Below are 23140 nucleotides of genomic sequence, written 5' to 3' on the forward strand. Positions count from 1 at the left end.
TCTCTCTTTGTCACTCGCTCACTCTCTCTTTTTCTACTTATCGCAGCTTCTCCCTCTCTTTCTCTCTCTCTTTGTCACTCACTCATCTCTCTTTTCCTACTTATCGCAGCGCCTCTCTCCCTCTCTTTCTATCTCTCTTTGTCACTCGCTCACTCTCTCTTTTTCCTACTTATCGCAGAGCGCCTCTCCCTCTCTCTTCTCTCTCTCTTTGTCACTCACTCTCTCTTTTTCCTACTTATCGCAGCGCCTCTCTCCCTCTCCTCTCTCTCTTCTTTGTCACTCGCTCACTCTCTTTTTCCTACTTATCGCAGCGCCTCTCCCTCTCTCTCTCTCTCTCTCTTTGTCACTCGCTCACTCTCTCTTTTTCCTACTTATCGCAGCGCCTCTCTCCCTCTCTCCCTCTCTCTCTCTTTGTCACTCGCTCACTCTCTCTTTTTCCTACTTATCGCAGCGCCTCTCTCCCTCTCTCCCTCTCTCTGTCTTTGTCACTCGCTCACTCTCTCTTTTTCCTACTTATCGCAGCGCCTCTCTCCCTCTCTTTCTCTCTCTCTTTGTCACTCGCTCACTCTCTCTTTTTCCTATTATCGCAGCGCCTCTCTCCCTCTCTTTCTCTCTCTCTTTGTCACTCGCTCACTCTCTTTTTTCTACTTATCGCAGCGCCTCTCTCCCTCTCTCTCTCTCTTTGTCACTCGCTCACTCTCTTTTTCCTACTTATCGCAGCGCCTCTCTCCCTCTCTCTCTCTCTCTCTCTCTCTTTGTCACTCGCTCACTCTCTTTTTCCTACTTATCGCAGCGCCTCTCTCCCTCTCTCTCTCTCTCTCTCTCTCTTTGTCACTCGCTCACTCTCTTTTTCCTACTTATCGCAGCGCCTCTCTCCCTCTCTTTCTCTCTCTCTTTGTCACTCGCTCACTCTCTTTTTTCTACTTATCGCAGCGCCTCTCTCTCTCTCTCTTTGTCACTCGCTCACTCTCTTTTTCCTACTTATCGCAGCGCCTCTCTCCCTCTCTCTCTCTCTGTGTGTAATGGCAGATATAAATATCCCTCAGCAGTAACCCCTCTCTCTCATAAACACTCACACATACTAACACACCACAGTCTCTCTGTTTCATGAATCACAGACACAGCTGAAACCACACTTTCTGAAAGTCATCATCCTCCCTGGGACTGTTTGTTTTGAGCTACCATCTATAGTATTGATTGTTGATGTTGGCCACAGCCTCTTACCACAAACAAAACAACTCAAATCAATGGGAATACAGGACATGTACTGGCTTCACTTCCTGTACTATATGTTGGTACAACGTGACCTTATCATATACTGTTCATATTTAGCTGCTTGGGCCTCCGCCTTTAGTGTTGTATCTTAATCAAAGGTGTGAGAAGTACTCAGATCTTGTTCTTGAGTAAAAGTAGAAGTACTCAGATCTTGTTCTTGAGTGAAAGTAGAAGTACTCAGATCTTGTACTTGAGTGAAAGTAGAAGTACTCAGATATTGTACTTGAGTAAAGTAGAAGTACTCAGATCTTGTACTTGAGTAATGGTAGAAGTACTCAGATATTGTACTTGAGTAAAAGTAGAAGTACTCAGATCTTGTACTTGAGTGAAAGTAGAAGTACTCAGATCTTGTACTTGAGTAAAAGTAGAAGTACTCAGATCTTGTACTTGAGTAATGGTAGAAGTACTCAGATATTGTACTTGAGTAAAAGTAGAAGTACTCAGATCTTGTACTTGAGTGAAAGTAGAAGTACTCAGATCTTGTACTTTAGTAAAAGTAGAAGTACTCAGATCTTGTACTTGAGTGAAAGTAGAAGTACTGAGATATTGTACTTGAGTAAAAGTAGAAGTACCAGAGTGTAGGAATACTCTGTTACAGTACATGTCCTGCATTCAAAATGTTCCTCAAGTGAAAGTAGAAAAGTATTATCATCAAAATATAGTGAAAGTAGCAACAGTAAAAGTAGAAGTACTCAGATCTTGTACTAGAGTAAAAGTAGAAGTACTCAGATTTTGTAGTTGAGTAAAAGTAGAAGTACTCAGATCTTGTACTTGAGTGAAAGTAGAAGTACTGATATATTGTACTTGAGTAAAAGTAGAAGTACTCAGATCTTGTACTTGAGTGAAAGTAGAAGTACTCAGATCTTGTACTTGAGTGAAAGTAGAAGTACTCAGATCTTGTACTTGAGTGAAAGTAGAAGTACTCAGATCTTGTACTTGAGTAAAAGTAGAAGTACTGAGATCTTCTACTTGTGTAAAAGTAGAAGTACTCAGATATTGTACTTGAGTGAAAGTAGAAGTACTCAGATCTTGTACTTGAGTAAAAGTAGAAGTACTCAGATCTTGTACTTGAGTGAAAGTAGAAGTACTCAGATCTTGTACTTGAGTAAAAGTAGAAGTACTCAGATATTGTACTTGAGTAAAAGTAGAAGTACTCAGATCTTGTACTTGAGTAAAAGTAGAAGTACTCAGATATTGTACTTGAGTGAAAGTAAAAGTACTCAGATCTTGTACTTGAGTAAAAGTAGAAGTACTCAGATCTTGTACTTGAGTGAAAGTAGAAGTACTCAGATATTGTACATGAGTAAAAGTACTCAGATCTTGTACTTGAGTAAAAGTAGATGTACTCAGATCTTGTACTTGATTAAAAGTAGAAGTACCAGAGTGTAGGAATACTCTGTTACAGTAAAAGTCCTGCATTCAAAATGTTCCTCAAGTGAAAGTAGAAAAGTATTATCATCAAAATATAGTGAAAGTAGCGACAGTAAAAGTAGAAGTACTCAGATCTTGTACTAGAGTAAAAGTAGAAGTACTCAGATCTTGTACTTGAGTGAAAGTAGAAGTACTGAGATATTGTACTTGAGTAAAAGTAGAAGTACTCAGATCTTGTACTTGAGTAAAAGTAGAAGTACTCAGATCTTGTACTTGAGTGAAAGTAGAAGTACTCAGATATTGTACTTGAGTGAAAGTAGAAGTACTCAGATCTTGTACTTGAGTGAAAGTAGAAGTACTGAGAACTTGTACTTGAGTAAAAGTAGAAGTACTCAGATATTGTACTTGAGTAAAAGTAGAAGTACTCAGATCTTGTACTTGAGTGAAAGTAGTAGTACTCAGATATTGTACATGAGTAAAAGTAGAAGTACCAGAGTGTAGGAATACTCTGTTACAGTAAAAGTCCTGCATTCAAAATGTTCCTCAAGTGAAAGTAGAAAAGTATTATCATCAAAATATAGTGAAAGTTGCGACAGTAAAAGTAGAAGTACTCAGATCTTGTACTAGAGTAAAAGTAGAAGTACTCAGATCTTGTACTTGAGTGAAAGTAGAAGTACTGAGATCTTGTACTTGAGTAAAAGTAGAAGTACTCAGATCTTGTACTTGAGTGAAAGTAGAAGTACTCAGATCTTGTACTTGAGTGAAAGTAGAAGTACTGAGATCTTGTACTTGAGTAAAAGTAGAAGTACCAGAGTGTAGGAATACTCTGTTACAGTAAAAGTCCTGCATTCAAAATGTTCCTCAAGTGAAAGTAGAAAAGTATTATCATCAAAATATAGTGAAAGTAGCGACAGTAAAAGTAGAAGTACTCAGATCTTGTACTTGAGTGAAAGTAGAAGTACTGAGATCTTGTACTTGAGTAAAAGTAGAAGTACTCAGATCTTGTACTTGAGTGAAAGTAGAAGTACTCAGATCTTGTACTTGAGTGAAAGTAGAAGTACTGAGATATTGTACTTGAGTAAAAGTAGAAGTACTCAGATATTGTACTTGAGTGAAAGTAGAAGTACTGAGATATTGTACTTGAGTAAAAGTAGAAGTACTCAGATCGTGTACTTGAGTGAAAGTAGAAGTACTCAGATCTTGTACTTGAGTGAAAGTAGAAGTACTGAGATCTTGTACTTGAGTAAAAGTAGAAGTACTCAGATCTTGTACTTGAGTGAAAGTAGAAGTACTCAGATATTGTACTTGAGTAAAAGTAGAAGTACTCAGATCTTGTACTGAAAGTAGAAGTACTCAGATATTGTACTTGAGTAAAAGTAGAAGTACCAGAGTGTAGGAATACTCTGTTACAATAAAAGTCCTGCATTCAAATGTATTCTCATCAAAATATAGTGAAAGTAGCGACAGTGAAAGTAGTCGTTGTGCAGATTGGTCCATTTCAGAATAATATATATGATGTGTTTTATAATGATTGATCATGAAAGTGTTCTCAAAGCTGGTAAAGGTGCAGCTAGTTTGAATGGCTTTGTATACTGCAGGGTAGCTGGTGGATTTACTCCAGGTAGAACTAAAGTCTGATTTAACACTTGATTAGATTTCACATCATTCATCCACATCTGTAAAGTAACTAAAGGTATTAAATACATGTAGTGGAGGAAAAGTACACCAGTTACCTCTGAACTGTAGAGGAGAAGAAGAACAAAGTAGCAGATAATGAAATACTCAAGTAAAGTACAAGTATTCTCAAAAGTATACTAGTATAGTACTTGAAATGTATTGTGTGTGGTTTATGTGGGTTGCCATGGTTACAGTTTTGAAATGGTCATGTTTTGGTTGTGCAACACAACTTCTTGATAATGCTCTGAGATAAGATCATGGTTTGGGTTTAAATATGTATACATGTATGTTTGTTATGTTTTGATGACTTTTCAGCCGATGTCAGAGTAGCTCAACGTATGCTACATCTGAGGTTTTGTGGCGTGTTCAGATTACAGCTTGTTGTAAGATGTATGTATGTTAGCACAGTAACAGTATTTAGTAAATCCACAGATTTTGGTTGTTGTTCCAATTTGTTCAAGCTTTTTGTTGTACATGTTGTGTTTGCATCTTGTTTAGATTTGTTGTATAGGATTTAACAAGTAACCTGCATCTTAACTGTGTAACAGTAAAAGCCAGTTACCAAAAAAATACAGGCAACAAGCAAAAGAAGCTAACTTCCGTGTCGGCCTACAAAAATATGTCATCACTGCACCACTCTGAGCTTTGTGTTATTCCACTTTATACATGCTTGATTATTGGTTGTAAACTGTCTTTAATCGTAAAAAAACAAAAAATATCTGACAGTTACCAATAACAGGAATAAAGTGTTCAAAAATAATAAATAAACTAATTAACTAACAAACAAAACAAAAGATAATATGTTAGCCAGGCATCATTTTCATTCATTAGCATCATGCTATGAACATCCAGCCTCTGTAGCTCCTGTGCTGTGCTTTATTGATGGTCAACAGGTGCATAGAGTTGCTGTTATAAACATAATAACGTCTTCTGCTGTGTTTAAAAAAAGTACGAGTTAAGTTGGTTAAATAATAGCCTTCCGTATCCTGAGCCTCATTGGCCGCCTATGGCCAGCGTCAAGTGCAGACTGTTTTGCTCTTACTACTGGCTGATGCTCCGAGTGTCCAATGATGGGCATGATTGACATTAGGGTTAGTTTAAAGCCTATCGCACGTCATTCAGACTATAAAAGAGGTATTTTCACGTTGGTATGAAAATGCCGATCTGTATTTGACACCCTGGAAGTGAAACAAGTCTTGTTGGTTTTCCTTCATTAGCTTAGGGAGTTTGTACCCTAAAAGACTTTACATTTTGTGAGGAGAAAAAACAGTTTTTCACCAGTGTTTACTTTCAATATGAATCTGTTTGATGGCACGGTCTGTGCGTTCACATTATGGTCAGATCTGATCGCTGTATCATGAAGATGGGTCACATGACTGACAAAGGCAGCTGAGGTGGCCAAAGCCTTTTTTAAATCTACTTATAAGCTAACATGCTCTCAGGTCCCTAATGAGTCTCCTGATGCGACTGGTAATAATCAGATAACACCCACCATGTACCAACACCTTAGTTTAGCATGTTAGCATGCCATCACAAAAGAAAAGCTATCATAGGTTTGCAGGTACAAATATTAAAATGTTGACGCTAGACCAGTGGTTCCCAACCTTTTTCAGTGAGGCCCCCCTTGGATAATTGGAAATATTTTTCGAGCCCCCCCCAACCCGGTTCCCACCGAGATTGGTAGGATTAATTGTATATAGTTGTACAAACATTACATTTTCTCTGCTAATAATAACAAGAAAAAAAGATCCAACTAGAATTTTTTATTTTATTATGGATTGAACAACAAAACGAAAGTGCTTGTATTGGCAGATGATCCTGTGCCACTGTGAAATAATGAGGCCTAATTGAAACAATTACAAATATGTTTTATCGATCCAGTTCTTTAACACTATTTGTATAGGTTATTTTTAAAACTAAACAAATTGGAAACAGAATTAACATTGATTTATTTTATGTACAGTATAGTGTGGATTATGGGCTGCTAGCACACATACCTGCAGTGGTGGTAGTAACTAAGTAGATTTAGTCAAGTACTGTACTTATTTCCATTTGCTTCTTTGTAATTCTGCTCCACTACAGTCCAGAGGTAAATGGTGTACTTTTACCCCACTACATGTATTTAATACCTTTAGTTACTTTACAGTTTTGGATGAATGATGTGAAATATAATCAACTTTTAAATCAGACTTTAGTTACATCTGGAGTAAATTCACAAGCTACCCTGCAGTATACTACTTTTACTTAAAGGTGGGGTAGGTACGTTTGAGAAACCTGCTTGAGATACACTTTTTGTTATATTCCATGGAATGCTCTTAACACCCGATAGCAATGAATATCTTAAGTGCTTTGACAAAAAATCCATAAAAAAATTAATCTGTTGGAAGCCGTGGTACTGTAAAAATTACGACCAATCATCTGAGCCGGCTAAAATACCTGGATGGCCTACCTGCCTGTCAGCCTTCCATCTGTGCACAAACTTATCTCGTGCCCTCATTGGTCATGTGCGCGTTCGTGTGTGTTGGAGGAGGGGCTCTGTAACGCAGCGTCCACATGGCGGCATGCGTTGAAACTCGACCAACAACCAATCACATGAATCTCCCGTCCCGGACACACAAGCACGCGGTTTGATTGGCTAGAGCTTGTACTGGCATATGATTCGATTGGCTGACGCTTCCGCCGAAGCTTCAAAAGTTGAACATTGCTCAACTTTTGAAGCGAGCAACGCGAAGCAACACTCCCACAATGCAGTTTGGCAAAGCATGACGTCAACCCATTGAAAGTGAATGGGCAGAAGCGTGAACGCACGCCACCGTGTGGACGGGCCTTAAGGAAGTAGCAGATTTCTTCCGGCTGTGTATTTTCAAATTCTAGCGCACTCAAGCTGGTTTCTCCAAAATTACCTACCCCACCTTTAAGTACTTGATCTGAGTACTTCTTCCACCTTACATGTAATCGGGTCAACAGAACTCTGAGTTAAGGATGTTGAAAACGGTGCATTTCTCCGTATGAATATGATGCCTTTTGGCCAGCTGATGGACAGATTGCTTGTGTTTCCGCGTTAATGCGAAAATACTTATGGCAAACGAGCATTGACCACATCGAGCCTTGTACATTGTCACTTTTGAACGCTCTGTGCTCCGCCGGCAGATCTCTGTGTGCACGGTAATGCAGCGAGTCTGTGAGAGAGAAAGAGAGAGAGAGATCTCCCCACCGACCACGTTAGATGTCAAGGGAGATGTATGCCTCATCATACTTTGTTAATTTGGGAATTATCGCTGAAAGGCTTGTCGTGGGCGCGTCCACTTTTCTTTTATCTGCCGGTTGTGTTAAAAATGTGTCAATTTTATAGATTTTACGAGCAAAAAATGTTTGTTTACAACTTCTCCCCAAGCTTCACGCTCCCCCCAGGTTGGGAACCACTGCGCTAGACGATCACCAGTCATTAGGATACATCCAGAAGTTGCTGACATATTTAAATTAAAAATGACAACCAGCTCGTGGAGCCATATAAAAAGTCAGGTGATCACCAAGATTATTAGTTTCATCACAAATGTCTGGAAATAATGTTAATTGACCAAATGTCTTGGTGATGTCTTAGTCTGGACTATAGTGTCCAACTTCCCCACAGTGCCATTCATAGACGCCTGCAACTAAATTGCCATAACACATGACATTAATTGAACTACTGAAAAACCATTCTAAAGTTGGGATTGAAGGAAGTGAGAATGGAATGTGGAAATGTTCCTCTAAATAAACGGTGAATCTCTTTGTCCACAGGGTAACCAGGACACACCGGCACCCCCGGACCCATCCATGGCCCAGGCTTACCCATCAGCCCAATTTGCCCCTCCTCCCCAGAACAGCATCCCAGAGTTCACAGCTTCACACCCCCATCCACACTCCCACCCGCACCAGCACCCGGCGGCCCTGCAGGACTACCCTGCGGTGCAGGCCTCCGTCAGCGACCACCCCCTCAACATGTACCAGTCCTCGCAGAGCCACGAGGGGCCGAGCGGCCCGGAGCCTGGCAGCCACAGCGTGCCCGGCAACGCCACAGTAAGGCATCATGGGAGAGGTGGGGTTATTGCTCACTGAAAAGCTGAAACATTGACTTTAATTAAATGTATTATGTCAACAGATTTCACACAACTGTATTGGGTTAGTTGAAAGCAATAATATTACATTTAAATAAGTTCAACTTAATATTATTGCTTTCAACTAACCTAAGAAAGTAAGGTTAATGTTTCAGTTTTTTCATTGCTGGGTTTTAGAGTGTATTGACCATTCTGTACTGTATATAATTAGTTAAATTGTTACATGCAATGGAGTTATATAAAACAGTTCAGAACAGTTTGTACTATTTATTTTCTTTTTTTAATACACGATCAAAATCATAACCTAACTTTAACCAAGCTTTACACTATCTTATAACAGAGAAAAACAAATGTCAAACCTGTCAGTGCCCTCTAGCAAACATTCCATCCACATGTGCCCTGACCCCATCACAGGTCACCCAAATTGTTCAAGGTGAAATGAAGGAGGACGATACTTTAAACTGAAGTCATAACAGAACAGAACTGTGTGTTAAAAAACACGAGGCTTAACAAAATACAGGAACTAGTAAAAGCAGAACTAATGAGGGGATGAAGTGCAGGTCAGGTGGTTGCAGCAACCCTGTCTCCTAAAAATTACGTTCCCACAGAACTAAACTGCATTCTCAATTACGTTTAGCTAGAAACTTATTTTCTCCCACGTTACGTTTGTTATGAACGTATCTTAAATACGTTTATTTTCTACATATCTTTGCCATTTATTGTCTTGCTTATAATAATGATAATAGTCATTTAGAAATATCATTTTAGAGCACACATTTGAAATCGAGAATCGGGCTCGATATATGGTTCAATTAAAATCAGTAGGTGAGGCTGTCATTTCGCCAGCTGTTACTCTCATGAGCGAGGCAGAAAATAATAGTTTTAACATGCCAAAAAGCTGCTGTGTCGGTTATTGCACCTCAAACATTAAAACAAATCCAGAGTTACGTGTTCCTGTACTTCCTCTAAGAAGAAAGGACAGTAACAGAAGATCTCTGTGTCGCCAGATGTGGTGTTGTTAATGCGATATGAGATCCGAAAACTAAATTCAGAGATTATGATGGCCGAAGACACTACACTACCCATAATCCCCAGCTATCGTTTGGGACTACAGTCCCGTTGACAAACCCCGTGATTAATCTTCAAGCTCTGGGATTGGATGTTGGAGCGGCAGTGCGCCAAGGTTACGCCGAGCGTCAAGCTCTTTGAAATGGAACGAAACCACGGCAGACTATTCAAAACTGGACTCGAACGCTCCCCCAGAACTACACATGCTGGCTATTGTGTTTCGCAACATGTTCTCTATGGCACGTGTCTACTGGGAATTGTAGTTTTAAAAGACGTTTTCGTTTTTCCCAAAATTAGAAGTTGACAGTATTAAACTGTGTACAGCCCTGGAGGTTTAGGGGATAAGGAAACACATTGGTGTGTACACATTTAAAACATGTACTTACTACATGGGTGAAAATCGCTTGTATCCATAATGGGCAGCATTAATATATACCCACATGACAGCTTATTGTTACTTTGTAATTCTACTCCACTACAATTCAGAGGTTAACCTGGTATTTTTACTACATTTATTTTAGTTACTTTGCAGATTCTGATTAATGATGTGAAATATAAACAACCCTTAAATCAGACTTTAGTTACATCTGAGTAAAATTCAGGGAAAGTGATTGTCAAGTGCCAACAATCAGGAGAGATATTTGATAGTTGGTGCTTGAGAAGACTAAACATGTATCTACAGATCTCTATAAAGTATATTAATTAATCGTTATTCTCTACTAATAGTTAATTAAAAACTGTATATAATGGCTATTTTGCACATCCCTTTCAAGATTTCAAGATTTTCTAAGGTTTATTGACATATCATATACACAACTATGGTGTAGTTATGCAATGAATGAAAAACTTGGGTCACAGGTTCCTCAAGAGTGCATTACAAGACATCTATCAATATGTGTGTACAGTATACCTCCACCATTAAACTGTCAAATTCTGCACATTTATTATCCTATCTACATACATGAGAGTCAGTGGCGGCCGGCCCATAGGGGCGCTAGGGGCGCCGCCCCACCTCTTCCCACAAACAAAAAAATATTAAAAAATATATATATTTTATATTTTTATTTTTAATGAACAAGGTAAATATCATACAATTGGTATCAGTAAAATGTATAATCTACAATAAAATCTTGTTTAAAATTGTGTTACGATGTCTAAAGTTACTGATAAGTCACATGTTTCCTGCCTGGCCTTGACCGTGGCATTAGTTTATCATTACCGGGCGCCGTGCAAGGAGCCCCCGAGCCAAACAGCAGCAACCAGCACGTTGCAAAAGTCTCAATAGTAAACTGTGCCGCCGAAACATAATTTCAGCCAATCAGCGCCGTCAAATATTTTGGTCACGAGGGCGCTCACGTTGGCGCCCACGTTGCTTACGTGCGTTGACGTGAGTTGTTTTTTAGACTCGTGAGTGACCAAGGTGTTGGATGAGTTGGATGAGAATGGCTTCGTGTGCAGGTGGAGTCGCCGGACCTCGGTCCCAGCCCAATTCCGTTCAAGAGTTAATCTCCAATCCTTTCGAAAGGAGAAGTTTGGGAGATAAACTGTTGCTTAAAGACCTTGGACCGGACCAACCCGATTTGTATATATCGCAGCAAGCTCGTGAAAAAGACAAAACGTATCAACGAGGCTTCTCACGTAGCTGGTACACCAGAAAGGCATGGCTAGCTGGATGCAAACAGGTAAATGCTGTCTTTTGTTTCCCATGCTTGCTCTTCAAACAGCCGGGGACAGATACGATCTGTTCAGAAACTAGAAAAAAGTTAAACAAGTACAAACCACAGACTGTCTGTGTCATGGAGAATACAGTCGCTGGTTTATTTATGTCTGTATAGGCCGTTGTTGTGAGTGTGGACGGTCGGAGCATATATAACGTTAGCTTAGCCAAGCTCCATTCAGAAAACAAGCATTCTAAAAGGTTTTTCGCCTGCCGTCTGTCTTCAGACTTGTCAAAGCATTAATTCATGGTTTTTACTAACCGGTATCAGTATGTTGTTACGTCGGCATCATTTAGAAACGTGTATTACAATTTAATCACGGTAAAATATGTTCATTTTGTTGTAGTTGTAGCTCCCGAGCGCGTCTTGTTTGAATGATGCGAGTAAACACAGCTGGCAGCCGCGGTGAAACTCGAGCGACTAGAGCGATGCGATAGGAGCGTTTAGAGCGAAGCGAATATTCGCATCGTGTCCGGTCTGAACGCAGCATTAAAGCGAGCTCCGCGCTGCACTGGAAACGCGCCATTACATCACCAGAAGTCCTAATTTAAGGGGTCTTTTCTCCCCAAAACATTTTTTTACTCACTATATCAACAGCCCCACCAAAAATATTTTCGACCAGCCGCCACTGATGAGAGTATAATTAATGTGTATAATATTGGTTAAAATAAGTGCTTCAACATAGTAACTATGTTGCAGGAAAGCAATATATTAGATGTTAAGTACTTAATATTTATCTGTAGATAGATACCCCCAAAGCTTTTTTCTTATTTGAAAGAAGACCTTAACCTAAAGTATTCTTTAATGTGTTAATAAAGGTTAATTAGTACATCCTCATAGTAATATCTTTATACATCCTGCACTAAACTGTTTTATTGTAGAGATCACTTACAGTATCTTCTTGAATTTTTATATTCTATATTTCTATCATTGACCTTCTACTTTCCCCCTATGAAAGTATGTACTCTTAATATTGTTTTCATCAAATAACATTATTCAACAAAAATAATTCAATAACGTGCTTTAACCACTAGGCGGTGCACACAAGGTACACACAGCATAACTTTGTATTATTAGTGTAGGACACTTATGTATGTATAACATCTGAAGATGTGTAGTTTTATTCATGTTTTTACATAATTTTACAGGATATTGCTATACTATTTCTCACGTTTTACTTCTACATATTAATATCTGATTTGTAAAACATCACCGACAGAAAGGTATATTCGTCATTTAATGGTCAGCTATTGAAATTCTGATTCCATAGGTGTGTCTCCCATCACCCAAATCCCCTGACTATTCTCTTAACTCAGTATTTTCATTCTTATATTCAAAGAAAATCAGTAATATCTTTAAAAACTACAAGTCCTTTTCTATCAGCTGTGCACCGTTATGGTGTAAATATAACCTATCTACCAATTGGATCAAATATAAAAGTCAGCCGAATTAGTGTTGATACTGCAAGGAGACGTATTGTGTGAAGAGAAATTGAAGATGTTGTTTAATTGTTGATATATGTATGATCCACTTCACATATTCAGTTTCTGCGGCAGTTCTCCTGTTTGTCCAGAAGTCTTCTCATCAGGGCTCTATAAATAAAGAACTACGGCAGATATGTAATATTTAATGCAGCCAAACCGTGTATTACAATGCCGTTATGTGATGACTTCCAAAGAGAAAAGCAAGTAGGGCGACTGTGGCTGCGAGGGAGTGCGGTCGTCTTTCAACCAGAAGGTTGTGGGTTCGATCCCAGCCCATGCAGTCAACACGTCGATGTATCCTTGGGCAACCCTGAGTTGCTCCCGATGGAATGGCCAACGGTGTGTGAATGTGTATGAATGTTAGTTCCTAGAGTTAGGTACACTGCTCTGTATGACTGGGTGTGAATGGGTGAACGACATGTAGTATGTAAAGCGCTTTGAGGGGTCTTAAAATTATTTTATTTTATTTTATCTTCACTATATCTGTAAAGCGTCTTAGAACACCTGTAAAAGCGCTAACAAATTAAATCTATTATTATTATTATTATTAAAAGACTGAATAAAGCGCTATATAAGTACAGTCCATTTACAGTTCATTTAACACTAGGAATAAAGTATTATTTTATTTTTTTTAAATGTTTTCGGATATCATATCGCATTAACACCATATCCCAACGTGCATTGCGGCTAAAACATCCAATCAACGAGCTTCAAGCTGAGGATCTTGGGTAATCAGTTCAGTGGGTTTGTTGTGTGCATCGCTCGAAATGTCCCTTATAGGCCTACGTCTGTTTCCGGTGACTTTATTTACGGCTAAAAAGCATGCTAAAAAGCCCAGGATTATAGAATTAAACAAATACATAAAAACAAGGATAATTGTGTGTTATTGTTGAGTAAATAACAGTGTGTTATTTAGAAAAGAATAACAAATTAGAAGGAAAAAAAGATTTTCAAAAATGCAGATTTCAGTATTTTGAGGCTCTGAGCCTCATTTATTTTCCTCACAGACGGCAAACAAAGTCCGACATTATACGATTTAAAATAAAAACAAATAAATAAAAAGATAAAACACATTTGAACGGTGATCAAGCCTGAAGGCACAGAGATCTTCTGTTACTGTCCTTTCTTCTTAGAGGAAGTACAGAAACACGTAACTCTGGATTTGTTTTAATATTTGAGGTGCAATAAATGACACAGCAGCTTTTTGTCATGTTAAAACTATTATTTTCTGCCTCGCTCATGAGAGTAACAGCTGGCGAAATTACAGCCTCACCTACTGATTTTAATTTAACCATATATCGAGCCGATTCTCGATTTCAAATGTGTGCTCTAAAATGATATTTATAAATGACTATTATCATTATTATAAGCAAGACAATAAATGGCAAAGATATGTAGAAAATAAACGTATTTGAGAAACGTTCATAACAAACGTAACGTGGGAGAAAATAAGTTTCTAGCTAAACGTAATTGAGAATGCAGTTTAGTTCTGTGGGAACGTAATTTTTAGGAGACAGGGTTGGGTTGCAGGGATGATGGGGAACAGATGAAACTAATAAGACAGACATTCAAAAACGTAAACGGACAGGAAGTAAAGACGTGTCACAGGGGAAGGAACCAATTGGAATTGGAAAGAGACTGACCTTTTCAAGTCTCAGAGGTTTTGTCTTCACTACGATTCATCGTCAGCTTTCACACCAGCCAAATACAACCAGGAAACCCAGTCGGTCTGAACAGAGCAAACAGAGGAGATGTGAGCCAGACTGCTCTCCTTTATCAAGGTTCACATTTCTTAAATCTTTTTACAAGTCTTTTGTGTTGTTGAAAAGGTCTCTAATGGGTCTTGGTGTAACATTGGATATTGAGAAGAATTATCTGGGGATTGTTCGAGTGTCGCAGCCTTCCAATTGCAGCTGCTGATGTTGTGTGCTGTCTTTGATACATGGCAGTTGGACCGGTCATTGTATATTCAGGTGATGTGGAGCTGCTCCACTCCAAGGTTCCCCTCCAGTGTGTTTTTGTTTTGGCCATAAAGTCCCACTATAACAGACCCTACAGCAGGGGTGGCCAACCCGCGGCTCGAGAGCCAGTTTCATGCGGCTCTTCAATTCATATCGAATTTTATATGTGTGAGTGTGGGGGAGAGACACGGACTCCTGACAGTTAGACCTGATATTTAGTAGGTCTGTTAAGTATTGAATGCTGATAATTCTGACGTAATTTGGCCGGTCAAAGTTGTTTGGGCACGGATAAAATCGCTCCGTTACTTTCGTCCCGGCTCTCCCTACGTGTGTATGTGTGGTGTCAGGTGTCAGTATGAGAGGATGACAGCGCCGCCGTCTAATTTTGATCAGGAGCGAAGCGGAGGGGTCTAGATCTGCATGAAGGGTGTTATTTTCCCATTATCCCGCTTATTACATGGCCACATTCTCAACAAAGTAACAATATGACTCCCAATATTAATTGAAATGCTTTTATAGATTTAGAAAATGTTTTTATTGATTTAAAAAAATAGTACGCTATTATTTATTTAAAATTACATGCATCCGCTAAGAGAAATAGTCCGTTGTTACTGTTTGAACGTAGCAACGGCAGGAACTGCTTGACAGCGGTCTGTCTGTTCTGGATTAACAACGTGTCACGTGTTCTGAATTGACCAATCAGAATCGAGTATTAAACACTATCTGACCATGAATTGAGTTTGATCCTAAAATGGCAGGGAAGAAATGCACAGCTAAGCGAAAATATGAAGACGAACATAGGACGTTTTTAGTAGAGTGGGAGAGTTCATATTTTTTTATCGAACGCAATTGCAAGCCATTTTGCCTTATATGCCAGACAGCATTAACCCATTTCAAGGCTTCAAATCTTCAGCGCCATTTCACCTCACTCCATGCTAACATCGACCATGACTTCCCAAAAGGTACGGAACTTCGCAAGCAGAAGATAAACACCTTGAAAAGTCAGGCAGAAAAGCAGACACAGTTTTTCAAAAAAATAACGAATCACTCGGAGACCGTAACACTTGCATCTTATCAAGTTGCTTGGAACATAGCACAAGCTAAAAAGCCGTACAATGAAGGGGAGTTTGTTCAAAAATGCCTCAGTGACGTGGTTGAAATCTTGTCTCCAGAAAACAAAAAACTGAAACAAGCGGTATCAGATGTCCAATTGTCCTGCCACACTGTTGAACGCAGAATATCGGACATTAACACCGCCATTGAAGCGCAGTTACACTCTGATCTTCAAACATGTGAGTTTTTCAGTGTGGCATTGGATGAGTCTTGTGACATACAAGACAAGCCTCAGTTGGCAATATTTGCACGATCAGTCTCAAAGGATTGTGTTATAAAAGAAGAACTCCTTGATATTGTGCCATTAAAAGACAGAACCCGTGGCATCGATGTAAAATAAACAATGATAAATGTGTTTGTGAAAGCAAAGAAACTTCGGGTTACGTATGGTAACCCTTGTTATATTAGCACAGGCGGAGCCCTCTACTGGACTCTATGGGTACTACCTTACCCTGCGAGCATTCTCCCACTGAGACTTCTATAGACGTAGCCGGCCTTGGGCGGGCCTACCTGAATGCGCGCGCATCACACCGTATAAAAGGAGGCCTCACCTCCTGACTATCATCCTACACCTCTCTTCAGCGAGCGGAATAGGACAGACAGTGCCCTGGGTAGAGGGCTCCGCCTGTGCTAATATAACCATACATAACCCGACGTTATATCTCTCACAGGCTCCGCCCTCTACTGGACTATATGGGTACAGTGGGTGGAGCCGCGATGTATACGCGCACTGTCGTCCAACAACAATATTCCACCCTACTGCCCCTGACCGGTTTTTATGGTCAGCAGCTGCTGCCCCACATTCTCCTTTAACCCGGTTGTAACCGAGGAGAAATCTGGGCTGTGGCTGACAGAGCACACCCTGCTGCGCTTACCTCGCAGAAAGTGTGCTCAAAAAACAGTGCCGGGGGACCCCCCCCCCGCCCATAGACGGATGGGGAGAGCCCCCTCGGCCCCGAATGGGCTTACTACACGCCTGCCTCCCTGAATCCCTAAGGATAACAGGGAGAGCGTCAGAGCCCACGTCCCACACTCAAACACTGACCCCGTGCAGAGTGTGTGGACTAAAGTGTGGAGGGCTACCCCCCTCCTGCCTCTCGACAGGAGGAGAGTAGTCCTCCAGCCCTGTAAGGGCCCAGTGCGCCCCCCCCCCGCCCCTCCCGGGACCCTCAGAAGGCCCGAGAACAGCGAAGGCGCATTACGTCCGGGGAGGGGGTCAGATGCCAACTGACCCACAACCCCCCTTCCCCCTTACCAGTCCTGTGTTGCCCCCGCAAGCACAGACGAGGAGAAAGAGCCCGACATGTCCAAGAGATAAAACCTTATGAAGGGGCCTGGCGTCGACCAAGACGCCGCTGTGCATATATCCTCCACACTCACACCGTTGAATAAGGCTGTTGACGCAGCCACAGCCCGTGTGGAGTGTGCACGAACCCCCGTGGGGCAGGCTCTCCCTGCCTGTCCGTAGGCATGTGCAATGCACTCGCAGAGCCAGCCTGCCAGGCGTTTCTTGGACAGAGCTTTCCCGATCACCCCGCCCCCGAAGCACACGAATAGCTGTTCGGTGCATCTTAGGGCAGCCGTGCGCTCCACATAACATGCTAGCGCACGCACCGGGCAGAGGAGGTGCAGTTTAGCCTCCCTGGTCCCACCATGGGGGGGAAGACTAAAACCCCCTAACTGAATAGCCCTTGACCTGAACGCACTCCTTAGGCTCTTGGGCAAAAAGGAGGGGTTCGGTCTGAGTGTCGCGCCGCTCTGGTCACCCCGAATCTATAAACAGCTCGGGTGCACCGACAGAGCAGTTAACTCGGACACTCTTTTGGCTGACGTTTAAGGCAAGAAGCAAAGCTGTTTTCCACGACAATGCTTTCAGAGAGGAGAGCTCCAGAGGCTCAAACGGCCCCGAGGCCAGAGCCTCGAGCACTAGGGGCAGGTCCCACTGTGGGGTGGAGGCATGCACTACTGGGCGCAGCCTCCTGACCCCCTGTAAAAACCGCAACATCAGTGGTTGACTAAAGGCTGACCTGCCGAACACTGTGATGTAGGAGGTCACCCGTCCCAGTGGAGACCCCCTCCGGAGGTGATCCGGAGACCCCCAAAACCGGAGGTTGCCCTCCACTGATGGGGGGGATGGTCACCAGCCGCCGCCTGTGCCTCTTGGGATCCAAGCGCAGGCTGGAGAACCACCTCTGCAGGCGGCGCATATGTAGTAACCCTAACGGGACCACCATGTGAGCAGCCGCCATGAGACCCAATGTCTGCATGAAAGTAAAAGCTGTTACTGTTGCCCCCTGTCGCAGCCTGCGCACCCCCTGAAGAAGGGACGCACGTCTGCTCTCTGACAGGGTGGCGTGCGACGCGCCTGCATCGAGCACCACACCCAAATACAGCGCCCGTTGGTGAGGTATGGGGGTGCTCTTTTTCCAATTGATCGCAAAGCCCAATTTGGTCAGGTGTGTGATCAATACTGCTGTGCAAAACATTGCCTGTTCCCGTGACCCAGCCATGACTATGATGTCGTCTATCTAAAAAACTCTCATGCCGTGTGCGCGCAGCGGTTGAAGCGCTGTGGCCACACATTTGCTGAATGTGCGTGGGCGCCTGGCTGCACAAGCCCCAGTAACTATTTCATAGTTAACCTGCGGAATTTCCTGCAGGAAATGTGGCGATTCAGGCCGCGGAGATCTAGAATAGGTCCCCTGTCTTCCTGAGAACCAGGAAGTACATGGAATAAAGATCATTTTCTCTGTGCTGAGGGTGCACAATAGACACAGCCTGTTTCTGCACCAGAGCCTGAATCTCTGCTGAGAGGAAACACACCTCCTCCTGGGAGGACAGATTTACCTCTTGCATGCCCATAAAAAAGGTGGGTGTGGGACACCCACAAGACAGTGGTCCATGTGATACATTGGTACAGTGTATAGACATGTGGTACAGTGGGACGCTGCAAAACTCGAGTGAATGGCCCCGTTTCAGCGTCCTGTCCCTCCACCTTGTAAGCACACAGCTGAGTTTCCATTCCCCAGAACATTGTGTTAATGGACAAGCCCTCAGGTGTGGGGCAGCAGCTATGAAGCTGTGATACTCTCTGGTGACCTGTTCCGCCGCAAAAACTCCCCGCGAAGGGAAGATTTGCCCATGGAGGGTTGACACAGAAAGGGCCGATTATTTACTGAGGACCCTGAACGCACCGCCGCGCGCTCTTGTGTGAGCGCGCGCTCCACCCTAATGCTGTTCTCACCACTACGGTAAACAGCATTCATCGGAGTCTTTATAGGCGTAGTGTGTTTTACTAAGGTCCCTGAATGCACCGCCACGCGCTCTTGTGTGAGTGCGGGCTCCGCAGCCTTTACCACTACGGAAAACTGCATTGGAGTCTTTGCTCTAGGCGTAGTGTGTTCTCTGACAGGGGTCCCTGAACGCACCGCGGCCACTCTCACGAGGGCCGCGCACCCACGTATTAATGCTGTATTTCCCATTGCAACGGTGAAATGCATTAATCGGAGCTATTATACCAGGCAAGGTGTGTTTTCTGACAACAGCACGCCGGCAATAGCGGCTCTTGAACCCGCACAGTGCTTTGACAGCACTCGGTTTATTCCACTCACGTGCACACGGGGGAACCGTGTGCCTGGGGCAAGGCCCGTGGACCAAGCTACTTATTCGGCCTTGCGGACCAATAATCGCTCTGACCTGGTGAGGCGGGGGCATCTCTAGCAATGAGTGAGTAGCCCACACACCCGCCGCCATGATCATCATCCAGGGAGAGTACAGCCCTGGGCGGTGGACTTCCATGGACGCCAGACCCGGAAGGAATGGCGAACGTGAATGGCACCGCCTCGGCCATATCCTGGTCCCCCAAACACTCGAATCTAGCAGTGGCGACTCCCTGGAGGTATGATAACTCTTTTTAAACGTCTCTCAGTCTTTCGTGGAATCACTTCCGCTGCTGAAGAGAAAAGGATGCTAGTCAGGAGGTGAGGCCTCCTTTTATACGGTGTGATGCGCGCGCATTCAGGTAGGCCCGCCCAAGGCCGGCTACGTCTATAGAAGTCTCAGTGGGAGAATGCTCGCAGGGTAAGGTAGTACCCATAGAGTCCAGTAGAGGGCGGAGCCTGTGAGAGATATAACTAACTGCAATAGCCACGGATGGAGCGCCATCAATGGTCGGATCTGTGAACGGGCTTGTGGGGCTGTGCAAAGCTGACAACACATTTCCCGAATTTTGGAATTTCCACTGCATCATTCACCGGGAGCAACTTGTGTCCAAATCACTGAATTTAGACAACGTCATGAAGCCTGTGATGGAAATCGTAAACTACATCCGCACGCATGCTCTTAACCACAGGCAATTTAAGAATCTCATTGCTGAACTCGACCAAGGGCTTCCAGGAGACCGCTGCACTGCACTGTGAGGTGGCTTTTTAAAGGCAAAGTGCTGTCTCGCTTCTTTGAGCTGTTGGATGCTGTGAAACTGTTCATGGAACAGAAGGACAAGGATTATCCGGAGCTCTCAGACCCCAAGTGGATTATGGATCTGGCCTTTTTGGTCGACATGCTGTGTCATCTGGACAGACTGAACCTGGATCTGCAGGGAAAGTTAAAAATGCTGCCTGACTTAGTGCAAAGTGTATTTGCGTTTGTTAACAAACTGAAACTGTTTAAGACACATCTTCAAAAGGGAGAATTAGCGCATTTTCCCTCTCTGCTAAAAGCAAGCGCACAAGCCACCGGTGCCATCCGGAAAAAGCAAACAGCCCGTTATGCAATATTGATTGAAACCCTGCAGGAAAACTTTGCGACCCGGTTCCATGATCTACATGTGAAAAGGCCACAGATTACGTTCCTCGTCGATCCTTTTAATGCTGAGACGGACTGTTTGAAAGCCCCGCTAGTCAAGGACGAGGCGGTGGCCGAGTTGGAGATGATCGAACAGTGAAACCTGTTCTGAGGGAAGGGACCCTTGAGTTCTGGAAAACTGTGTCGATCGAAAAATACCCAAATGTCAAACGGGCTGCGCTCAAGCTACTTTCAATGTTTGGGTCAACATACGTCTGTGAGTCTGTGTTTTCTACCCTAAAACACGTGAAATCCAAGCATCGATCTGTTCTGACTGACACACATGTGAGAGAATTGCTTCGAGGGGCCACAACGGAATAAAAGCCAGATTTGAGGAGGATTGTTCAAAGCAAGGAATGTCAGAAGTCTCACTAATTTAAAGTAAGATAAAAAACCTTTTCAATTTTGTTTACTGAGAGTTTGTGTGTGAGTGCACACAATGTTCATTGTTATGTTGTTATGTTAACTGGCCTCTGAATACTGGTAGGAGAGGTTTAATTCAATTTCTGTCAATGTAATGTCCCCTGAAGTGATGTATACGTGTGTGTGTGTGAAGTTTTATATTTTCATTTTATCTGTGAGATAGAGAAGGGAGGAAGAAAGTGAAGGAGCACAGAGAAAGGCTGAGAACAAAAGAGAGAATGAGGGAGGGGGGGGTGCACGTGCATCTGTGTGTGTTTGATGTGGCTCTTTGCAGTAACATAGTCAAAATGTTGGCTCTTAACCTCTGACTGGTTGGCCACCCCTGCCCTACAGGATTATTTCCTCAGTGTTATCTGTTTACCACTCCAACACTCCAAAGACAATTATCAGTGATTTATGAGGGCCTTTTTTAGTTACTGTTCTAATACAATTCATATGAGTTTGAATGCCACATATACCAGTACCATTTTTTTTTCAATTCATAACTCAGTTCAATGTCATAAATATGTATTACACCATTAGTCCTAAGTGTCATACAAATTGATTATATTTTGTAAAGTAATAATGTGTTCCCTCAGTCCTGCTAGAACTGCTTAGTTTTCTTGTTGTTTTTCGACTGGACTTTCAAACTTAATTCACACAGTTAATCAAACATGAAGCTCTACCTACTGTGAAATTACAAAAATATTAACTTTACAGCAGTTTGTTTCAATCAGTAAGTCAGTATATATGGCAAGCAGCAATATGAGAATACATTTCCCTTAAATAAGTGATTTCATTTATTGGATATGTCTGGCGTAAGAAAGACATAGAGATTAGATGGCCATCAAAAAGCAAAAACACGGTCAGATCATCAGATCAAGGGGCGTTGGTGAACTCCAGTTCAAGACCCGCCTCGGCACTGCGTCAGGCCGTTGTGTCCTTGGGCAAGACACTCTACCCGCATTTGCTCCTGTGGGTAATGACATTTACATGTCTAATATGTGTAATATGTAATTGTAAAGCGCTTTGAGCATGTGTAAAAGCGCTCTAATAAAAAATGTAATGCATTATTATTATTATTAATAACAAAACATTTTTTAACATGTTTTTTGCCTGAAATAAGTTTTGCTGTTAACACAAGCTGAAGAGATTAGCAAGTTTTTTTCTACAATATAAAATACATTAGTTAATACCCCACTGGTGAATGTCTTTAGTATCTATGTCTTAAAAATGGCGGTTGCTAACAAATGACTAAATGAGACTACTAAAAGTCATCACGCTAATATTAGCCGCCATTAGCTTAGCGGTGGTGACCTCATGTGACGGTGAAGTATTTTGTAGAGTCTACTGTTAGCTTTGCCATTAGACTCAAATGCCATATGTTTATATGGAAGTAACTAAGTACATTTAATCAAGTACTGTACTTAAGTACAATTTTGATACACTTGTACTTTACTTGTGTATATTCATTGCTACTTTTTACTTCTACTGAGGTACTGTAAATGGTGTACTTTTACTCCCCTGCATGTATTTGATACCTTTAGTTACTTCACAGATGTGGATGAATGATGTGAAATATAACCAAGTGTTGAATCAGACTTTAGTTCCACCTGGAGTAAATCCACAAGCTACCCTGCAGTATACAAAGCCATTCAAACTAGCTGCACCTTTACCAGCTTTGAGAACACTTTCATGATCAATCATTATAAAACATATCATATATATTATTCTGAAATGGACCAATCTGCACAATGACTACTTTTACTGTCGCTACTTTCACTATATTTTGATGAGAATACTTTTATACTTTTACTTGAGGAACATTTTGAATGCAGGACTTTTACTGAAACAGAGTATTCCTACACTCTGGTACTTCTACTTTTACTCAAGTACAAGATCTGAGTACTTCACCTCTGTATGCATCGATGAGTCATAGACTATTGTCTGGGCTGCTATGCAAGGTGCCTCCTGCTTATTGGAGAGAGAAACATTGACATGCACTCACACACCGTTTGACTTTACCATCAGGACAAATCTTCTGTATATTCGACATGTTGACTGCAACTGTCCTTCCCATTGGTGGAAAATATCTTCTCTAGTTTTCCATTTCATCTTTCTAAATGTGCTTT

General features: G+C 42.0%; 1 protein-coding gene across 1 annotated transcript in view; it reads left to right on the top strand.

The window, feature by feature from the left end:
* Positions 1-23140, top strand: part of LOC117533583 (RNA binding protein fox-1 homolog 1-like) — a 380569-nt gene that overhangs the window by 231725 nt on the left and 125704 nt on the right. The window contains 1 exon segment of the mRNA XM_034197413.1: positions 8104-8382. Within this exon segment, the coding sequence (XP_034053304.1) occupies positions 8104-8382 (279 nt within the window).

This window comes from Gymnodraco acuticeps, unplaced genomic scaffold (genome assembly GCF_902827175.1).
Source record: "Gymnodraco acuticeps unplaced genomic scaffold, fGymAcu1.1, whole genome shotgun sequence".
NCBI classification, from domain to species: domain Eukaryota; kingdom Metazoa; phylum Chordata; class Actinopteri; order Perciformes; family Bathydraconidae; genus Gymnodraco; species Gymnodraco acuticeps.